General features: G+C 50.5%; 3 protein-coding genes across 3 annotated transcripts in view; 2 read left to right on the top strand and 1 right to left on the bottom strand.

Annotated features, from left to right (window-relative positions):
- Positions 1-20,793, bottom strand: part of LOC142574549 (solute carrier family 7 member 14-like) — a 177,876-nt gene that overhangs the window by 123,021 nt on the left and 34,062 nt on the right. Inside the window, exon 4 of the mRNA XM_075683603.1 lies at positions 8,598-8,735. Coding sequence (XP_075539718.1) covers positions 8,598-8,735 — 138 coding nt within the window. The remainder of the gene's footprint in view (positions 1-8,597; positions 8,736-20,793) is intronic.
- On the top strand, positions 213-1,584 carry LOC142575748 (protein D3-like). The gene has a single exon (XM_075685360.1). It carries the CDS (start codon positions 458-460, stop codon positions 1,190-1,192), a length of 735 nt encoding a protein of 244 aa, XP_075541475.1. The 5' UTR covers positions 213-457; the 3' UTR covers positions 1,193-1,584.
- Positions 2,614-3,902, top strand: LOC142575749 (protein D3-like). The gene has a single exon (XM_075685362.1). It carries the CDS (start codon positions 2,728-2,730, stop codon positions 3,355-3,357), a length of 630 nt encoding a protein of 209 aa, XP_075541477.1. The 5' UTR covers positions 2,614-2,727; the 3' UTR covers positions 3,358-3,902.

The raw sequence follows: 20,793 nt of genomic DNA, 5'->3' as shown, positions 1-20,793 counted from the left end.
TGCGAAATTGGCATTCCGCGTATTCCTTGTTGAGAACGACGGCTGCCGATGCGTTACGCAGTCACTCCGGAGCAAGCGCCTCAAGCGCGCCGGCACAGGAAGGAAGCTTGCGGACACTCGGGCGTCGTAAACAAAGAAAACGACGAGGTCGAAGCGCGCCTGCCTGTTTCATTCGTCCGCTGCCCAGCGGCAGCCGCGACAGCAAAGACGGTGAAAGCGGCGGCGGCGGCGGCGGCGGCGGTGCCGGCAATGTGGCCTTCTCGTACCTGCGCACCTCCGTCGGACCGATTCCACACCTGACCCGGAAAGAAATTTCTCCTCAGCGGAGTCTTGTCGGATGACGCTTTTGCGCGCTGCTGTGCGGCACCCAATCACACTGCCGCCGTAAGACATCGCGTAAGACGCCTTCTCTGCATTACCTCGTTCTCATCACCCGCGGGTACGCCACGCTCGCGATATGCTAAATCGGAGCACCTCCGGCGCGACGCGGATGGCGGTCGCTGTCGCGGCGATCCTGGCGCTACTCGCGCGCTCTGCGTGCCGCGCGACGGAGCTGGACAAGAGGCAGCTGGACCTTCTCGACAAGGCCGACAGGAGCAACATCGCGCCCGACCTGATCGAGACCATTCCGAGGGCCATCTTCGAGGCGCGCTTCAAGGCGGGCGAGATAGCCATGGGCAACCGTTTCAGCACGCAGCAGGCGTCCGCCCCACCGCCGTTCGTCGAGTTCCCGAGAACCGCCGGCGGGGTGTACGCCATCGCCATGCTGGACCTGGACGCGCCCAGCGCGCGGGACCCCAAGTTTCGGCCCATCCTCCACTGGCTCGTCATCAACGTGGAGGCGGGAGACGTCAAGGGGCCCGTCAACTACAAGAAGGGCAACGAGCTGTACAAGTACCGCCGCCCCAAGCCTCCGATGGGATCGGGTCGGCACCGGTACGTCTTCCTGGCGTACAAGCAGTACAGGACCATCGAGGCGCCTCATACGCTGGTCGTACCGTCAGACAAGAGGAGGAACTTCAACATTGGCAAGTTTGCCAAAGAAAACAGCCTGGGTAGTCCCATAGCGATAAATTACTTTCTCGCCGAGCATGGATACGGGGACGGATACACGCCGTTGTTATCCTGGGTGATGGTCGTCACCGCGGCGATCATTGGATTTGTCTGTCGCCTCATGTTGATGGAGAACTGAGATCAGTGTGCCATCGGACACTCCCGGTGCAACCGTTTCGTTGCGAAGACAGCGTGCAAGAGTATAGACGTGCTCCGCACAAATTACGTTACGTGGCAGTGGGCGTCTTCCAATGCAGTTGTCGAACTGAGCCGAGTGCTGTTACAGAGAGTCGTGGAAACGTTAGAGGTAGGGTGCACCGCGGTGACGTCATGTGCTGGGTGTGAGCGTACCGAGCACAACGTGCTGAAACAGCGTCAACAACAACGACAACGAAAAAAAACGAAGATTGGGGTGGACTTGTTCTGGCGAAGAACCTATAGCAAGAAAAGGAGAAAATTTCCCGCCGCCTGTTTCACTGTCGTTCCATTGTTTAGCGGTCGCAAAATTTTCGAAACTAAGTGCAAAATTAATAAACCACTGACCTTGGTCCTTTTCTCAACGTGAAAACGACTGTGGTCAACCTGTTTCATGAAATCGCATGATTGGCTGATTGCGAATTAGATTCAGAAGTGTCCGCTTTTTCGCAAGCTTTCGCAGCCGCACCGGAAAAGCTAAAGGTGTACACCTTTCAAGGTATAGCTATATAGTATGCAGGAAATTAAGTCGTCATTCTCGTTGTCACCATCGGCTTATTTAGTCAACTGTCAGGATGAAAGCCTCTTTTACATACCTGCATTACTCATGTGCTACGTCAACCGAATTCATTCTACAATTGCAATTTTCCCATTTTAATCCCTCCCGCTTACACTCGGTCACTGACGGTACCGTTTGATTCGCACTGAATTCCACATTTTTACTACGAGGGCCCCTTGTATGTCTCAAGCACTACAATACCGACTCAAAGCCATTTCAACTAGAACTTCAACTCGTGTTTTATACTAAGGGCCGTTTCGATATCCCCGTAAAGTTAGACCTACCAATCTTTTTCCGCCACTCGGTGCGTTGTCTTTAGATATGTTTTAGGGTATTATTCAAAGCCCCCTTACCATCACCACAATTACGAATAAGAAAATGGTGATTTCAGAAATTGTGTGCGGCATTGGCCCCGCGTCGGGCGGCGTGTGCAAAGTGATCAATTAATTAATTATTAATGCGTTCGTTATGAGGGCTCGCATTTGGGCCTGTTTTGGGAAAGAGTAATGGGGATGGTACTCTACATCTGTCGAAGTGAGGAGTAAACGAACTGTCGATTTGGCCGAAGAGCAAGAAGAGGAAAAAGAAGATAAAAAGAAACTTCAAGACACAGTTCTTTTATGGCTATTTCCTAATATCTCAGAAATTTTTTTTTCTCTGAAATTACAAATGCTACATTGTGGTTATCTTTTGTAACAAAATAAAACGCGCTTTTTTTTTTTCAAATCAAAAGCACAATCATAGGGCAGCGGGGTGCGCCACTCGGCACAGGAAAACGAAATCGCAGAACATGCCCAGCGCTCGTGAAGGCGCGAGATCCGCGAGAACGCGCGCCGCCGAACCAGCCCATCGACCAGCCGTCGCCAGCGTCAGCAGCCGGGACCTCGCCAGGGAGCCGCCGACGCGACCCCGACGCCAAAATGGCCGCTACCGCCCGCCCCACCCAGAAGGCCGCGCAGCAGCGGCCGAAGACGCCGCCTGCGCCAACGTCGTCAGTGCCGCCCAAGGCCCCCTCGGCGACCACGCTCAGCGCCATGGAGGCGCTCGTGCCCGACGTGATCCCCAGGCTCGCCAAGCAGGTGGTCGCCGTCACCTACAAGCAGGGCGTGGAGGTTCGCATGGGGAACAAGCTCACCTGCGATCAGACGTGCAAGGCGCCCGAGAGCATCTCGTTCCAGGGGCCCGCGAGCGCCTTCTACACTGTGATGATGATCGACCCGGATGCGCCGAACTCGCTGTCCCCGCGGCTGCGGCACTGGCGCCACTGGCTCGTCATGAACGTGCCCAACAGCTGCGACGTCAAGGCCGGAGACACGATCACCCAGTACGAAGGACCCAGCCCGCCCAGGGGATCGGGACTGCACCGGTACGTGCTCCTCGTCTACTCTCAGGGGACCAACCGCATCAGCGAGAGGGACGCCTCCGTGCCAGAGGCTCGTGGAATGTTCAACCTGGCTCGCTTCGTGGCCGACAACAAGCTCGGAGACCCGCTGGGCGTCAACTACTTCGTGTGCGAGAGGACATCGCCGCCGTCGACCCCTCCGTCGTAAGCAGCGGCCGGTCGGTGCTGTCTCGTCGCCTCGGCTTGCCCCGCGTCGTACGCGAGACGAAAGAAGCTGGCTACCCCTGGCGACGTGTCGGCCTGGGACACATGAAGGCGAATACGGCGTAAACAATAAATTTCGGCCACTTGAGTGCGTGCAGGGCGGAGAAATTAGGCAGTTTTTTTCTTCGGGTCAAAGGCCATGGACGTCTGCGTGGTAACCGAGGGCGCTGGCTTGGCGGAAAGCAAATCACGTCGGGGACCTTTTCCAGACGAGGCGTTTCGAACGAGTGCCATTGGTCCTGTATGGGAGTGACAAGTTCGTCGGTGTGTGGTCTTCGGCGTCGCGCTGAACGTCGCGCACAACATTTGGCAAGAAAAAGCCGAGCTTCTCGCGCAGCCCGTGGGACCACATGGCTCTAAATTAAGAATAAATATTCGCGGGCTAAGCAAAGGCTTTGTCAAGTAGACCACTGAAAAGCTTCTGTCTGCGTGTATCAGTGAAAGTTACTCTTGTTCGCTGCGCCAGCTCATCCCTCCCTCACAAAGCGATAGCTTTCTTTGGTTCATCTCCCCGCATGAGGTTTGTCAGTTTCTGACCGTTCGTGGCCAATATCGGACATCATATGTCACTTGTGGCCACTAGAAATAAATGTATGGTCCGTCTCGAACCCTGGCCCCCCAGTAGAGAAACTCGGTACCCTAACCATTCGAACTGCGAGCGTATGCCCCGCTGAAAGGCGGAATAAACTCGCTCAGGCGAGCGCTTCAGTCACTTTGCGCGCCAGGCGGATCGCATTGCAAACGTTTACTTGCAAGAAGTGAGCGCGCGCGTCCTCTAGGTGACGGCGAAATAAGTTCGTCCCTGAAATTCGCTGCATGTTTGTCATCGTGCGGTGGAGCGTTTCTGCAAAGTAAACCATGGCGCGTCTTGTTATTAAACATGATTTAGAGTTGTATAAACGTGCCGCTCACTCTGACGAAGAAAACAGAAGTTACGGGACGTGTTGCTGCGAGAGGCAGCAACAACAACCGCATACGTCGCCGACTCCAAGCTAGAGGCGAGGAGGCTACTCCCTTTTATGCTCGAGTAACCCCGCTGTTTAGTGGAGTTAGCAGCGCAACACCCACGCCACCTCTCGCACTATTTCACAAGTACGCCGATCGCCGCCAGTGGTTAGCTACAAAGAGAAGCCGGATTACAGAAGAGGCTAGGGACATGTGGGGAAAGCAACACAAGGGGGCGCAAGGAAGCCGATCGTCCCCACACCAGTCAACACCATATTTTTTTTTAACCCGAAGGAGTTTTATGCCGGGGTCCACCATCGACTTCCTGTAACGGATGTGACGTCGGCCCCAGAACGCGTAACGTATGCTCTCTTTTGACAGGGATGGTGCCCTCATCTAGGAGCGGTGAAGCGAAGCACTTCATCACATTATGACACTAACGAGTGCCGACAGGGAGCGCTTCGGTAGTCTCAGCGCTAAAGGGGCTTTACTCAGCGCAGCAGAGGCTCCAACGCGGTGCAGCCTGGTGTGGGTGGCGTAGGCCTTCTGCTGAGGTGACGACGCAGTTTCCGCACATGCGTTTAGCCTGTGACGCCTCGTCACCTACGGAGCGCAGCTTCAACGTGCATCAGCTGTGCTTACGCGCCGCGCACTGCTTCGCTTGAGATGGCACCAAAACTGCTAAAGAAAGGCGACGACGTCGACTGGCGAATCTCGCTCTGGTCCGGCGAGAGAGACGCCAGCGTGAAGCAGAATGCCTTCGCACTTTCCCGGCGCGTGCTGCGAACTCGGCCACTCGCATTGCTGAAGCTGAGCACGTCACAGCCCAAGACACGATGCTCCGTTGCATACATAGAAGCCAACGCTGTGGAGGCTCTAGAAATTCTTGCAATGGATTCGTTCGCACTTGGATATAGTTCGATATTTTTTTTTACCGGAACTGCGTGAAACTAACAATTGAATTAAACAAGTTTTAATCCTTATAAACAGACACACTGTGGTGTATGGCTGATGAAGCTTTGTTATAGATCCTTTTTCTAATTTTCGTTCTCGTCTTCGTGTTTTTCATTTGTGACCCGTCGCGAGGAGCCTCGCGTGCATTCTTGCGCGAGCGAACGCTGTTGGCGCGCAGCGAAGCGTGGACGGAACGCGCGGAGTGGTAACTTTTCTTGACCGAACTTCTTGCGTAGCCTGCACAGCGTTGACTGCTGCGTATGAATCGTACTTTCGCCGAAACGCATCGGCAGCAGGGCGCCACTCGCCAACAGCACGCCGCGCGCCAAGCAAACCTGCAGGGATGTGCCATAAGGCAAACAATATGCAGAAAAAAATGCACTGTTATTTCTTTCACATCAAGTTTGTTGCATTGCTTGCGCAATACGCTGAAATTCTTGTATGCGCCAGCATGTACCGCTGTTTTACGCGTGCCTACGGCTGAATAACTTTTTTTTTTTCTAATATATCATATCAACAGAGAAAGGGTCTAATAGAGCGTAGTGGAGCGTGTTTCTTTTTCTACTCGTTTCACCTCGGTCTTCGTTTTTACTTCGCTCTCAACAATCCTTCCAGTAAGAATATCTGCGAGTACACGAGAAACGTCAAACGGTGCGGTATCGTGTCGCAAGTTGACCGCGACGATCACTCCGTCAAGGAGATTCATCGTACGGCAGGCACGTTGACGTCGAGGCACTGGCGGTAGCTGCTGCGCTGGCTCGGCTGAGACCTGCTCGGTGCCTGCGGGTTGACCAGCAGCACGGTGCGGTAATTGTCCGGCAACGCGTTGAAGCCGACTTCCTCCGGCTGACGCGACGCGTTCGGGAAAGCTCAGCGTATTGCTCATTGCGACGCTGACTCCCTTCTCGTAATAGACCTAACGCACGTCGACGGGCGCGAAAAGGGTGAGGTCCTCGACGACGCCGACGTACGCGAGGTTGGCCAACTTTTCCTTGATATCGGGTTCCTGATTCTTCCCCAGGGCGGGATGCGATGACTATACCCCGCATATGAACAGTGCGAGGGTGAGTCCAGTTTGATGCAACTGAGACGGCGTCGGTTGGTTGCTTTCTTTATATTTTTTGTGGTTGTTTTAGTCCGATTTCGGAACCAGCTTTACCAGCACTCAGAGGGCACCGCTGTAATTGGTCACTTGACCGGCCGAGTCTATAAAATCGGCCGGCTCGCCAATCAAGGAGCTCTTCGCCTCCGTGCCCAGTTGCGTCCCGTAGTATTATTCGCGGCCGCCGCCTCGGCGAGCCATTCTTCCTTTGTCTCCGCGTCTGCGTCCATGGCGGCCACGCCGACATCGCATTTTTATTCTACAAGTAACTCACACCCACTACAAGAATGATCAAGAATGGTAAAGAATGGGTTGAGTTAGGAAAATAATTAGCGGAGTCCTAAAGGAACCTTAATGAAAAATTTCGAAAGAAGAGGTCATCAATAGTTCTTCTTCCTCCTCATCTCGCTTCCTTGTCTCCCAGTTGTTGTTGTTGTTGCTGTTCTTGTTGTCCTCATCGTCGTCATTGTCGCTGTTGTCCGTGGACCATGTGGCTTTGCTGAAAAAGCATTGTATGTCCTACGAGGGAGAAACATTTGGAGGACGCTTAAGCTTCGCGTTTAAGAGTGGAACGCGATAGCATTTAAAGATCCCCGGTTGCTTCTCGCGCTTCCCGGCAACTGCAGCTTATGCGACGGCAACGTTTGCCGGGAAACGCTGGCGGCGAACGCTATGTACGAAGCCGAGCTTTCTGGCAGGAACTCGGCCACATGCGTGGGTCGATCCCGGAGGTAGTTCACAGCCATGCCAAAAAAAAAAGAGACCATTTCCGGGTTTCTGTTATTGTTCCGCACTTCGAATACTTAAGTCTGAGAGAATTTAACATAAAAGGCACCCGCTGTCGGTGTTTTGTTTCATGACATTTGTTTGTGACCTGTCAGTCTCAATCTTCCGAGGAAATAACTTTGTCAAGAATAAAGGGGGTTAATGCGAAGGTTAGGGGTGGGTTCGGTCCCCACCTGCGGCAAGTTGTTTTTTCATCCACTTTAATTGCCATTTATTTATCGTTTCTTTATTTCACTTATTAAGCACAAGTAATTTCCCCTATGTTGTCCTTGGTGTCAGTGTTTGTTGGCTTCTTATGATTTGTCAAGAACGTAAGACAAGGTACGAGCAATTTTAGTGATAGAACGGTGTGGCAATATAAGCCGCATATAGCGCATGACGTGTAAGAAGGCGTTGCGTACACATATACGCGATTATATACGGCGATTCCCGCTCACAGGACTCCAACGCCGGCTACGACGCCGACACCGGATTTTCGGCGACACCGGGCTCTTAACGCTCTCGCGTTAGAAGCCGGCGTCGTCCGCAACGAGTGGAACCAAAAATCAATGTGAAGTCATCAGCATCTTGTATGACGTAAGTAGTAATACCGAAGATAGCAAATGGTATGACAACATTAATTTGTAGTAATTATGGGACATTAAGGTGCATTAAAGTTAGAGTAAGGCGACCGAATTAAGGTGGAGTAGAGTGAACGAAGGTGAATCAAGGTTGGTACAAATTAGAGCAAGGTGGGATTAGGTAGATTGAGCTAGAGTTGTGAAGGACACATGACGACATATAACCTCACTTATCATGGTTGTAACCAATTCATTAGGGTCATTATGCTTTCGAATTCAAATCACGTAAGGATAATTAAGTGACTGTCAATTTTTTCAAGTTATAATGAGACATAAATTTTCAGGTCTGCTTTGAGTAAGTGGTGTATAAAGGTGAAATTGCATGCTAAAATAAAAGCACTAATAGTAGGAAGTATCAATATCCTTTTTTTTATCTCTGCTGATGGCTAATACTCACATTACGGGAGATTAGCCGATGCAAAACGGCGACGGAATATGAAAAAAAAAGAAGATAAATTGTCTATTTGTCTACACAGAAAGGGCGTAGTAGGGTGGGCATCAGATCAGCCCTGTGCTGCTTGATGTTTAAAGAAAGTATTCCCGACAACGTAATAAAGTTAAAAGCCACTTCAATAAAAAAAAATTGACTTCGAGAATTAAAAAGAAAGCCTGCGCCAATGTAATATTCCACTGATCAGATTGTTGTTAGCCGTTCAACACGTGGTTCACACCCTCTATGCGGAAACCTATACCATCTCTTTTCACGAAAAGAAGTTTACCGTTACCCCTCTAACTTGTGGCATGTGGCATCGGTGCTTCCAGCGTAGATAAACTCACCCCGACGATGCCGTTGGGAAAGAAACCCGCACCCGCTGTCCAGTTGTCGGCGTTCATCTTGAAGAAGCCGGTCAGCATGAGGGCGACCAAAACGAAGACGTTGACGATGGTCGCCGTGTTCAGGAACACTATGAACACCTGTGCCGGAAGAAACAGAATTGTGTTATGAGGGCGCGTAAATTGCACCGTGGCTCATGCTTGCCAAATTGTACACCACGTGATACAACAAGGTTTCGAGCTTTTTTTTTTTTATGTACCTTCACGCACTGCACGAGACCGCAAGGCCTCGAGTATTTAGCAAGAGCTCTCATAAACCCAAGGGACACGAAGCAGTCGCAGGAAGGTGGAGACATGAAGCGAACAACAGAGAACGAACGGCGCGATATATCTGCAGACATTCGTCTGACATTCTACTAAGGACAAAAAAAAAAAAAGGTCGAAAGAAACGAGACATTGTTTATGGAAAAAGATTTCTGAGAATAACGTTTCGACAAGGCAACATGACGTGAAAAGTCTCCCTGCTGGAACGTTGGAGGAGGATAAGGGTGGGTCAGCTACAGACGGCTCAAACCTAGCAACGGCGTACGGGCTATTTTCCTGCCAATCTCAAATTTTAAGACCCATGTTAAGTTGTGCTGTGTAAATGCCACACAATCACATGTGGCTGCCGTTGCTACTTTATCTCCATTTAAGTCATCACTTGGGCTAAAACAAACGTTGCAAGTCTTTTGAGATACGCTAAGCTTACAATGCAGACTGATATAGTTGTTGACCTTTAGTGCATCCCTAATCTTAGAGCACTCAAGGGCTTGGGGAAGGGGGGGGGGGTAGGGAGGAGTGTGTACGTTCTCTGCGAGAAAAGCAGAAGAGCGTTTACTAGTGGCGATGTTTGGTGATAAAGGAAAGCATGTTTTGCTTTTTACGGACTTACCCTTTCAATGAACAGACTTGCGTATAGTATGCGTAAGCACGCCTGACAGTGTTTGTTTGCTTGAGATACGCTGCGTTTATTTAAAGAACAGACCGATGTCCCAACGAGCTTTAATACGCCACCGCAGTAGGAAGGGATGCCGGTAGTAGTGATGCATAGCGTACGGAATGCCAACTGTAATAAGAAGTGTGCAACATTTTTTTTTTCTCTTCCGTTTTTACTGTGACGAACCAACTTAACCCTCGTTGTGAACAGCCAGAAAAGAACAGGATAATAAAAGTAAATTGTAGACTGATGTATAGTTGACATCCAGTAATGCGAAGCGTTTCTGATTCGCAGAGAACGGTTGTATGAATAACGTCACTGTGCAACGAACGGTTCTGTAGAGGTTATAAGCTGCAGTGCTCATAAAACATAAGACAATGTTTCTGATAGCAAAGTGAGGATAGAAAGCAAAAAAAAAAAGGAAAAGAGAAACCCAGGTGGCAGTCACCCAGTGGCCCCATACTCAGTCGCCCCTCTCGCACATAATTTTAGACTGCACTACCACCATGACGGGCCCACGAAAATGGTGACATAGGCTCGCCCGCCAAGAAGTGGCTGGACTCGAAGGAAAATGCGTCGCATTAAAAACAAACATTACGGTTGGAGCGTTATGCTTAACCTATAGCCTCACAAATTTGCGAAAAAACAACAAAAACAACGATGACATTCTCCTAGGCATTCCCTTTAAGGCTGTCCAGAAACCAAATATTGGGCTTCAATAATTTGCCCCCTCCCCCCAAAGAAAGAAAACAAATCGGAAATGGCATTCTCTTAGGACTTCCTTTTAAGGTTGTCCAGAAACCCCATACAGTGGGAAGACGCGAAGACTTCTTCCATCGTAACGTTGGCAGGGCTGATTCGCATGCTCCCTGAACGTGATAAGATCGATCTGTAGATAGCAGTACAACCAGGAATTCTTGACATTGCTCGCCGCGGTGCCATCTGTCGAACTTCATCGCAATACACCAGCGTAACTATATATATATATATATATATATGTAAACGCTGCGACAATTTTAACACCGTGACGTTAGCAACGTCTAAGAGGGTGCGTCCTTCCGATAACACGCGCGTTTACGGCCCTTATTCGTCGCTTTCCGACTGGGTTATGGCAGTGGTTTAATCCTGACCAAAACACTGTTGGAACGAGGCGAAAATGTCACGAATTAGCGTGGCAAATACGCACGTTCATAAAAGGGCGCACCCTCTCTACATTGCTAACTGATAATTGATGAGATTCGGGCGGACTTGCGAAATATCATTTCTTTTCGATTAGTAAGCTGTTCGGCTAGTTGGTTTGACATGATTTTGCAGAGGGGAGCGCATAACTGCTGCGGAAAAGGGGGACCTGGACAGGAAAAATGCCCCTTCGTTAGGCGACTTTTTTTTTTTTTTTGTATAAGAAAACTGTAATTTTTGGTTTTCACATGCTCGACTTCAGCGCATGTGCAATAACGTTCCTGGTGGTTCGTTTCTGAAAATAAGCTTAGGTGCAAGTGAGCGTCTTTCCTTTACAGGTCTCCTTTTTTCCGCAACAATTTTGCGCTCCCTCTTGCAAAATAACTTCTTGTACTTGCATTTATTGCAAACTGTCTGGAATGAAAAAAAAAACATATTGAAGGACTTGTCGTTATTGTTTAGAAAGTTTGTCGCAACCACAACTAAAGCATTCGATTTTGGACACACATCAAGCTGTTTGTCGCTGAAGTTGCGGAAGAAACGAGCTCGTATGTTTATCTGAAGACAATTGAAATCGGATGTCATGCCGTCGAGCCGCTTCGCGGTCATAAGCAAGCGAACAATTGTTGCTCACACAAATGGCAATGCTATAGTGCAACGCGGTGGCACACGCGCGCATCGAAACACGTCAGTTGCGTGCGGAAGAACGACAGACGAGCTTCTACAATTTACGAAAGCTTGTTGCCGAGCTAGTTGGTTCGCGACTTAAAAACAAGTAGTTACGGCGCCCGCATATGCACGGCGCCCGTGTATGTAGTTTGTGTCTCACGTCGTCCTCGTCTGCTTAGCGCCGTATAACCTTTGTTATTCAAGCTTACACAACCTCTGAAGTCGAGAGTATACGGAGGTTGTGCTGCGGGCGCTATACTCCACTGAACAAACCCGCACTGGTACGATCCTTTTCGTATACGCAGCATTAGACAACGCAGCGAGGCTGCGGATGACGAGTTCGCCATGATTGCAAAACATGTAAACATGATTGAGGGACGCAGATGCTTTCTTTACCGGTATACTGGGCTCCAGACAATATAACGCGGATCATGCCGGTGCAGAGCAAGCGTGTCGTTGAATTATAGTGATATATCACAGAGCTGAGCGAAAGGGGCTGAAACCGTATTACGCGGTTTGCGGAACCTGAGAGCTGTGGAGAACGCGGACGCAAACGGGGGGGATCGAAAGGGACGGCACAAGCTCCAGCATTCGTGCTTCCCGTTTTTCAGGTCCAACCTTTCAGACCACGTGACCGCTATATTATAGATATAGTCGAATTCCGCCAGCTCCTCAGCTCCATTGACCGAGAGGACCGTTGCGGCCTCTCTGATTGGCTTGAAATGTCGCCGTTGCAGAATTTGACGACGTGCTGTAATTAACAGATGTTCAGTGCAGTATCCCCCACTTATCCTAACAAATCTTCCGGATTCGCAAGTATAACTCGAGCGTGAAACTGAAAAAGACAAAGGGTATATATAAGGGACAACGAAACGGTATCAAACACGCCAGCATCGCGTCCTCCCGGACGACAAATGGTCGTCAATGCGGCAGGCCATCGTATAAGGGTGTTGACAACGTCCCATCCTTTTTCGCTTACTCGCTGTGGCAATAAAAGCCGCAGCGTCAAAGCAGCAGCGCCACAACCGTATATATATATATATATATATATATATATATATATATATATATATATATATATATATATATATATATATATATATATATATATATATAGCGGCGACGTTTGACAGGAATATTGGCGGGATATATCATGGGCGCATCCCGGTGTGGCGTTGTGGCCGGGCCAGCCATCGCGACCGGTCGTTGCAGAGGTATGCGCCTGCGACTTGACCAAAAGCTGTCCTTGCGTTCATCTCTCACTAAACACTGAAAAAATACCTCAGCGTACCAGTTGCATGTTTACGTACGCGAGAAAAAACGTGACAAGGGCGTCGCTGGCGCGCGGTCGTATAAACTTCTGCTTTTATATACGCTTCGGTTCAAACTTGTTTGTTGTTTTTTGGTTTTATTGCTCGGGTATCTTGCGGCAGGAGCTAGCAACCGTATAAGCGTCAAAGCAGAAGTTTTATCCTCCTCTCTAAAGCTCACTGAAAACGGTGAAAATTGCCCGGTGCAGCGAATCAGCCAATTCTTCCAATTCCATCCAAATAGATCCCTCACCCCTGTTGCAGAGCACGCGGTTGCGGGTGCGATACCCATCAGCGGTGGCGACATTTCGAGGGGGGCGCCATACTTAAGATTTAGCTGCACGTTAAGGAACCCCCAGGTGGTTAAGACATATAAATGACTATTTTTATTCACACAATTTGTTTTACTCGGAGTGTTAGTATTGCTTCAAATGAAGGAGTGTTTTCCTAGGAGAAATTAGAAAAACTCGCAGTATTTTAACTCAATATTGCAGTTCACAGAGAAAAATTTCATCAAATTAGGAAATCCATCTTTCGCCGTATTACTGGAACATCTTGAATAGTTTTAAAAACACAATCTTGTTTTCTTTTTGTTGTTGTTTCACGTGCAACATAATCTGTCACGCCATGTAACTACAAGTAAAGCTTCATTTGACCTTTAAAACTTCAAGGGACCTCTAACACTCATTTCTTCCCTTGAACAAAACTGCACATATCTGAGAGGTAAAACACGTCGTCACGGGAACGTTGGAAGTGGTGGCTGGCTTGACTGAAAGTTAGTTCAAGTGGTGTCATTATTAATAAGGTGAGCGCTCTCCGTAAGCAAGAAACAGACTATTAGGACGCTACCAGTTATATTACTGACGGGCCCTATTCTCGAGGCTGGCTAATTGAACCACTTTTATAGCATTATGGTACGTTTACAAATGATCAACTTTAGTTCTGTTGCGTTTCGCCTGCGACACGTGGTTTTGCCGGCGCGACTGCGGCGGGGCGGCGGACATTTTGGCCCGATCGTCGTCGCCGCAACACTCATCGCCAGGTGTTTCCAGGCGCGACTGCGGCGATGCGACCGCCTAGGGATCATCCTCGCATTCCAGTCATTGTGCCCGAAACAGGCGATGCCAAAGCAGGGGTCTCATTCCAGTTATTGGGCCCGAAACAGGCGATGCCAAAGCAGGGATCTCGTTCCAGTCATTGTGCCCGAAACAGGCGATGCCAAAGCAGGGATCTCATTCCAGTTATTGGGCCCGAAACAGGCGATGCCAAAGCAGGGATCTCGTTCCAGTCATTATGCCCGAAACAGGCGATGCCAAAGCAGGGACCATCTTCTCATTACAGTCATTGTGTCCGACCGGCAGCGCCACGACAGGGTGCTACGAGATCGTGCTCGACATGGTGCTACGGCATCGCTACGACAGTGTGCGTCACCATTAGCCCATTGTACATTCACGTGCTCGTCTTTTGAGGGGTTCCTTCTTGCCCTCAACTGCGAGAGTATAAAAACAGCTGCCCCCGGACGCCAAAAGGAGGGCTCCGATTTCTTCTGTTGAGTGAAGTGCTCTCCCGTCTCTCTACTTCGGTCAAACCTGACCGCCAACTCTTTGCGATGTTAAAATAAACAAGTTGTTTCGTTGTTACCAGTCGACTCATGCTTTGCCGGGACCTTCGGATGCTTCCAGTTGTACCCCAGGCCGCCAGGCCAACGCTACCCTTGGGGCTTGCGACCCAGGTACAACCACGGGCGTCAGCGCCGAGTTCCCAACAGATCGTACCAGCAAGTCCGATCCAAACATCTGGTTGCCAGCGGTGAGATCGCCTACGACTTCAAACAACTGTCTGCCAGCGGCGAGATCGCGACAACGGAGGCCAGCAGCGAAGAGATGCAGTTGACTGTATGCTGAGCAGCTCAACGACGATCCGGGAGCAGTGCAACGAGCCCTGTGTGACGACTGGTTGCCTGCAGCGGAACGACTGCGCGGAATTCCTGCCTGCGAGGTTTGGTGAGTGCGGGACTTTCTTCTTCTGAGCTTTGCCAGGCTTTTGTTAGTGTTAGAAACAGAGCTGGTAATTGTGGTTGTCGTTGCTGCCGGGTTAGTTGCGGCAAGACAATAGTAAGCAGTAGAGAAAGCAGCATTCAGAGCAGCCATGGATTTGAAGTCGTTGCGCAAACCGAAATTGTTGGAGCTTGCAAGGGAGTTGGGTCTGGATGTCTCAGACAAACTAAGAAAACCTGAACTGCTAAAGGCTATTCTTGAGTTAGAGGCTGAGGATGACGAGCTGTCGGAATGCCTTGAGACTATTGAAGAGAGGGAGACTGCAAAAAGACAGGAGCGCGAACTTAAAGAACAAAAAGAGAAAGAAAAAGAAGAGCGTGACCATCAACACGCTTTGGAAATGAAGCGTCTCGAGATAGAGATGGAACGCGCTCGTAATGGAAGTCAGGCACACGGTGCAGGAGAACGCGTATTGTTCAAAATGACTGACCTAATGCGGCCGTTTAAGCTTGGAGAGGACATTGGTTTGTTCCTGGTTAACTTTGAGCGAACGTGCGAGAAGCAGGGGTTCTCTCGGGAAACGTGGCCACAGCGCTTGCTCACTTTGTTACCCGGCGAGGCGGCCGACGTAGTCGCTCGCTTGGATAGAGAGGAAGCAGAGGATTTCGACAAAGTAAAATCGAGTCTGCTAAAAAAGTACCGGCTGTCTGCGGAGGCGTTCCGTCGGAAGTTTCGGGAAAATGAGAAAGGCAGAAGTGAGTCATATACAGAGTTTGCGTATAGGCTTATGTCGAACATGCAGGAGTGGCTCAAAGAAGAGAAAGCGTTTGGTGACCACGATAAAGTTCTGCAGTGCTTCGGGCTAGAACAGTTTTATAGTCGGTTACCGGAGAACGTGCGATACTGGGTCTTGGATAGGCCAGACGTTTGTACGGTGGCTAAAGCCGCTGAGCTAGCCGAGGAGTTTGTGACGCGTCGAGCTCGCGGAGCTAAGGACGGTCAAAAGGGTGAATTTGGCTCGAAGTTTGAGAGGCCGAAGTTCACACCCATGAGATTAAAGGGGGACACGCGTAGTGAGGATGCGAGTGAAAGCAGTCCGACCAAACGTAAAGAGACGGCGGCAGCCAAACGCAGAAAGCGGTTCGAGATGAGGCGAGCGCGCTTGTGTTATACGTGCCAGAAGCCGGGTCACTTTTCGGCGCAGTGTCCGGAAACAACACCAAAAGTTGTGTTTTTTTCAATAGGCAGCACGGACGAGAACATGAAGCTTCTCGAGCCTTACATGCGAGACCTCCTCGTGAACGGGAAAGAGTGCCGAGTGCTTCGCGATTCTGCAGCTACGATGGATGTAGTTCACCCGTCTTACGTAGAACCCCATATGTTCACGGGCGAGTGCGCATGGATCAAGCAAGCCGTGGAAGCTCATAGCGTGTGTCTGCCAGTAGCAAAGGTGCTTATTGAAGGACCTTTCGGAGCGCTTGAGACAGAGGCGGCAGTGTCATCTATGCTGCCACCCCAGTACCCGTACCTATTTTCAAACAGGTCCGATCACCTCCTGCGCGAGAAGGGGCTTTTGTTTGGTGAAGCTAGTGTTCAGGCCTTAACCAGATCGAAGGTTCGGGAGCTCGCTGCAAAGGCGGTAGTTGCGGGGCCGACGTTATCAAACAACGAAAAAGGGTCAGAGGCGCAGCAAGCCGATATTCAGAGCACGCCCGAACTGAATAAAATTGAGCCTGTAGCGTTGAAGGCGCCAGATACTGGAGAGGAAATGCCCGACACGGGAAAGTTAGAAGAGCTATCTACTGATTTGCTCATCGCGCCTACGTCAGACGGACTTGATAGGTTGCTAAAAGTCAGCCGGTCGGCTTTGATAGCCGAGCAAAAAAAGGATGGCAGCCTGGAAAACGTGCGCTGCAATGTCAAAGAAGGTATCGCCAGGAAAACTGCGCGTTTTGTGGAAAGAGGTGGAGTCCTGTACCGGAAGTATCTAGACCGAAGAGGAGTGGAGTTCGATCAGCTGGTCGTGCCTCAATGCTATCGTCAGGATCTGTTGCGCTTGTCACACGGGGGTTCGTGGTCCGGACACCTAGGAGTTAAGAAAACTAAGGACCGTCTCTTGCAAGAGTACTATTGGCCAGGGTGTTTTCGGGACGCAGACCATTTCGTGAGGACATGTGACACTTGTCAGCGGGTGGGCAAACCAGGGGACAAATCGAGGGCGCCGTTGAAATTGGTACCTATCATTACGGAGCCTTTTAGACGGCTCGTTATTGATACTGTGGGACCTCTGCCGGTAACAGCCACGGGGTACAGACACATTTTGACTGTGATCTGCCCGGCGACAAAGTTCCCTGAAGCAGTGCCGCTTAAAGAACTCAGCTCAGTTGAGATAGTCAATGCACTACTGTCCATATTTGCGCGAGTTGGTTTTCCTGCGGAAATCCAATCAGATCAGGGCACAGTGTTTACTAGCGCTTTGACGACAACTTTTCTCGAAAGGTGTGGGGTAAAGCTGTTACACAGCTCAGTGTACCACCCACAGTCGAATTCCGTTGAGAAGCTCCACTCCGTCATGAAGCGCGTGTTGAGAGCGTTGTGTTTTGAACATCGAACTGACTGGGAGCTGTGTCTGCCTGGGGTGATGTTTGCTTTAAGGACCGCGCCGCATGCGGCTACGGGGTTTTCGCCAGCTGAACTGGTGTACGGTCGCTCGCTTCGATCTCCGCTTCGCATGCTTCGAGAATCATGGGAAGGTAGGGGCGACGACCCAGTCGTGGTGGAGTACGTGCTTAAGCTCCTCGAACGCTTAAGAAGGGCACAGGAGTTGTCAGGTGAAGCAATGACAAAGGCCCAGCAGAGGGCCAAGGTTTATTATGATCGGACAGCCAGGGCCCGTCGTTTTGAGGTTGGCGATGAGGTCATGATATTGCGCACATCGCTAAACAACAAACTAGACGTGCAGTGGGAGGGCCCAGCGCGAATTGTTCAGAAACTGTCGGACGTTAACTACGTGGTAAGTCTGCCAGGAAAGCGGAAAGCACAGCAAGTTTACCACTGTAATCTGCTCAAACCTTATAGACAAAGGGAAGCAGTGGTGTGCATGATGGTAAACGTTCCTGAAGAGCTTCCGGTCGAGCTTCCAGGACTAGGCTCAGTGACGAACAGGGAAGACACCGGTCAAGTCATTAGTGACCTTATCAGTAAAGCACCGCTGTCGCCTGAGCAGAAAACCGAACTACACCAGCTATTACAAGAGTTTCAAGGTCTGTTCTCTGAGAGGCCTGGTAGGACTTCTGTACTTACTCATGATATAGAACTTACCTCCACAGAGCCAGTACGATCCAAGGCGTATCGGGTGTCACCCCGCCAGAGCGATATTATGGAGGCTGAGGTAAAGAAAATGCTACAGCTCGGTGTTATTGAGGCAGGTGAGAGTGATTATACCTCCCCTTTGATTTTAGTTGAGGTACCGGGCAAGGAACCTCGTCCTTGCGTCGACTACCGCAGGCTTAATTCCATCACTAAGGATCAAATTTATCCGATCCCTAACATCGAGGAGCGCCTTGAGAAAGTTAGTAGCGCTCAGTTTATTTCCACCCTAGATCTTGTCAGGGGTTATTGGCAGGTTCCACTTACAGAAGAGGCTAGTAGGTATGCGGCGTTCATTTCACCAATGGGAACATTCCGTCCTAAAGTGTTGAGTTTTGGTTTGAAGAACGCGCCATACTGTTTTTCGAGTCTCATGGATAAAGTGTTGCGGGGACAGCAAGAATTCGCTTTACCGTATCTAGACGACGTAGCGATATTCTCCGCATCCTGGTCTGAGCATATGGCACACTTGCGGGCAGTGCTAACCCGCCTGCGCGAAGCAGGCTTGACAGTCAAGGCTCCTAAGTGCCAGTTAGCACAGGCCGAGGTTGTCTACCTCGGTCACGTGATTGGTCAGGGTCGTCGCCGCCCCTCTGAAATAAAAGTGGCCGCTGTGCGAGACTTTCCGCAACCGCGCACAAAGACCGATATTCGGTCGTTCTTGGGTGTCGCCGGCTACTATCAGAGGTACATCCCTAGGTACTCTGATATCGCGGCTCCCCTGACGGATGCTCTAAGAAAGACAGAGCCTCAAACAGTCGTCTGGGACGAGACCAAGGAAAGAGCTTTTAGCGCCCTAAAGAGTGCCCTAACAAGCCAGCCTGTGCTACGATCGCCAGACTATACAAAAGGGTTCATTGTTCAGTGCGATGCTAGTGAGCGAGGCATGGGCGTTGTACTGTGCCAACGGGAAAATGGAGAAGTAGAACACCCCGTCCTGTATGCTAGTCGTAAGCTGACCAGTCGTGAGCAGGCGTATAGCGCCACCGAGAAAGAGTGTGCGTGTCTCGTGTGGGCCGTTCAGAAATTGTCATGCTATCTAGCCGGCTCGAGGTTTATCATTGAGACGGATCACTGCCCTCTCCAATGGCTGCAGACCATCTCTCCCAAAAATGGCCGCCTCCTGCGCTGGAGCCTCGCTTTACAACAATATTCCTTTGAGGTGCGTTACAAAAAGGGGAGTCTCAACGGTAACGCCGATGGCTTAAGTCGAAGCCCCTAACGTAGGAATCAGCCTCAAAATTGTTTGTTACTGATGTTTTTTTTCCTGAGGCAGGATTTTTTTTTAACATATTGCTTTTGTTTAGTGTTTCAAAGTGATGATATGCTTTCTAGTGCAAGTTTTCAATTTGTGGACGCGTTCTGAGTGATGCTAGACTACTGTAAGGAACTAGGCAGTGGTATAAAAAGGGGAAAGAGCCTGGCAGGGCTTAGTGAGGGTTGTGCCGTGCTTGCTGACTGAGCGGTTGAGTTTCAGCGTAGTTCTAACGCTTGCCGGGAACAAGAACAAAAATGTGAACTCTCCCGAAGTCACTTTGCAGTGTCCCGTGCGAACCTGAACAAGAGAACGAGGCCTTCTCTGTGCGCTGCGCTCAAGAAACGTCGAGGGACGCCCGACTTCGATTATGAGCATCATCGAGCGACATCCCTCCGGACAGCGGATGCAGTCCCCTGTCCATCGGGATCTCCTTCCCCCGGCGGGGCGGTCTGTTGCGTTTCGCCTGCGACACGTGGTTTTGCCGGCGCGACTGCGGCGGGGCGGCGGACATTTTGGCCCGATCGTCGTCGCCGCAACACTCATCGCCAGGTGTTTCCAGGCGCGACTGCGGCGATGCGACCGCCTAGGGATCATCCTCGCATTCCAGTCATTGTGCCCGAAACAGGCGATGCCAAAGCAGGGGTCTCATTCCAGTTATTGGGCCCGAAACAGGCGATGCCAAAGCAGGGATCTCGTTCCAGTCATTGTGCCCGAAACAGGCGATGCCAAAGCAGGGATCTCATTCCAGTTATTGGGCCCGAAACAGGCGATGCCAAAGCAGGGATCTCGTTCCAGTCATTATGCCCGAAACAGGCGATGCCAAAGCAGGGACCATCTTCTCATTACAGTCATTGTGTCCGACCGGCAGCGCCACGACAGGGTGCTACGAGATCGTGCTCGACATGGTGCTACGGCATCGCTACGACAGTGTGCGTCACCATTAGCCCATTGTACATTCACGTGCTCGTCTTTTGAGGGGTTCCTTCTTGCCCTCAACTGCGAGAGTATAAAAACAGCTGCCCCCGGACGCCAAAAGGAGGGCTCCGATTTCTTCTGTTGAGTGAAGTGCTCTCCCGTCTCTCTACTTCGGTCAAACCTGACCGCCAACTCTTTGCGATGTTAAAATAAACAAGTTGTTTCGTTGTTACCAGTCGACTCATGCTTTGCCGGGACCTTCGGATGCTTCCAGTTGTACCCCAGGCCGCCAGGCCAACGCTACCCTTGGGGCTTGCGACCCAGGTACAACCACGGGCGTCAGCGCCGAGTTCCCAACAGATCGTACCAGCAAGTCCGATCCAAACAGTTCCCATCCAGTTGTAACAGTCGTATTTCAGCCATGCGATCATCGTAACAGCCATGGTTGTTTTGATGCTCCTGCTATATTTTGCCACTTGTCCGAATCTATTGTCGACTGAAGCAACGTTAATATGGGCCAGCT

This window comes from Dermacentor variabilis, chromosome 3 (genome assembly GCF_050947875.1).
Source record: "Dermacentor variabilis isolate Ectoservices chromosome 3, ASM5094787v1, whole genome shotgun sequence".
Taxonomy (NCBI): Eukaryota; Metazoa; Arthropoda; class Arachnida; order Ixodida; family Ixodidae; genus Dermacentor; species Dermacentor variabilis.
This window is presented reverse-complemented; position numbering and strand designations above follow the sequence as displayed.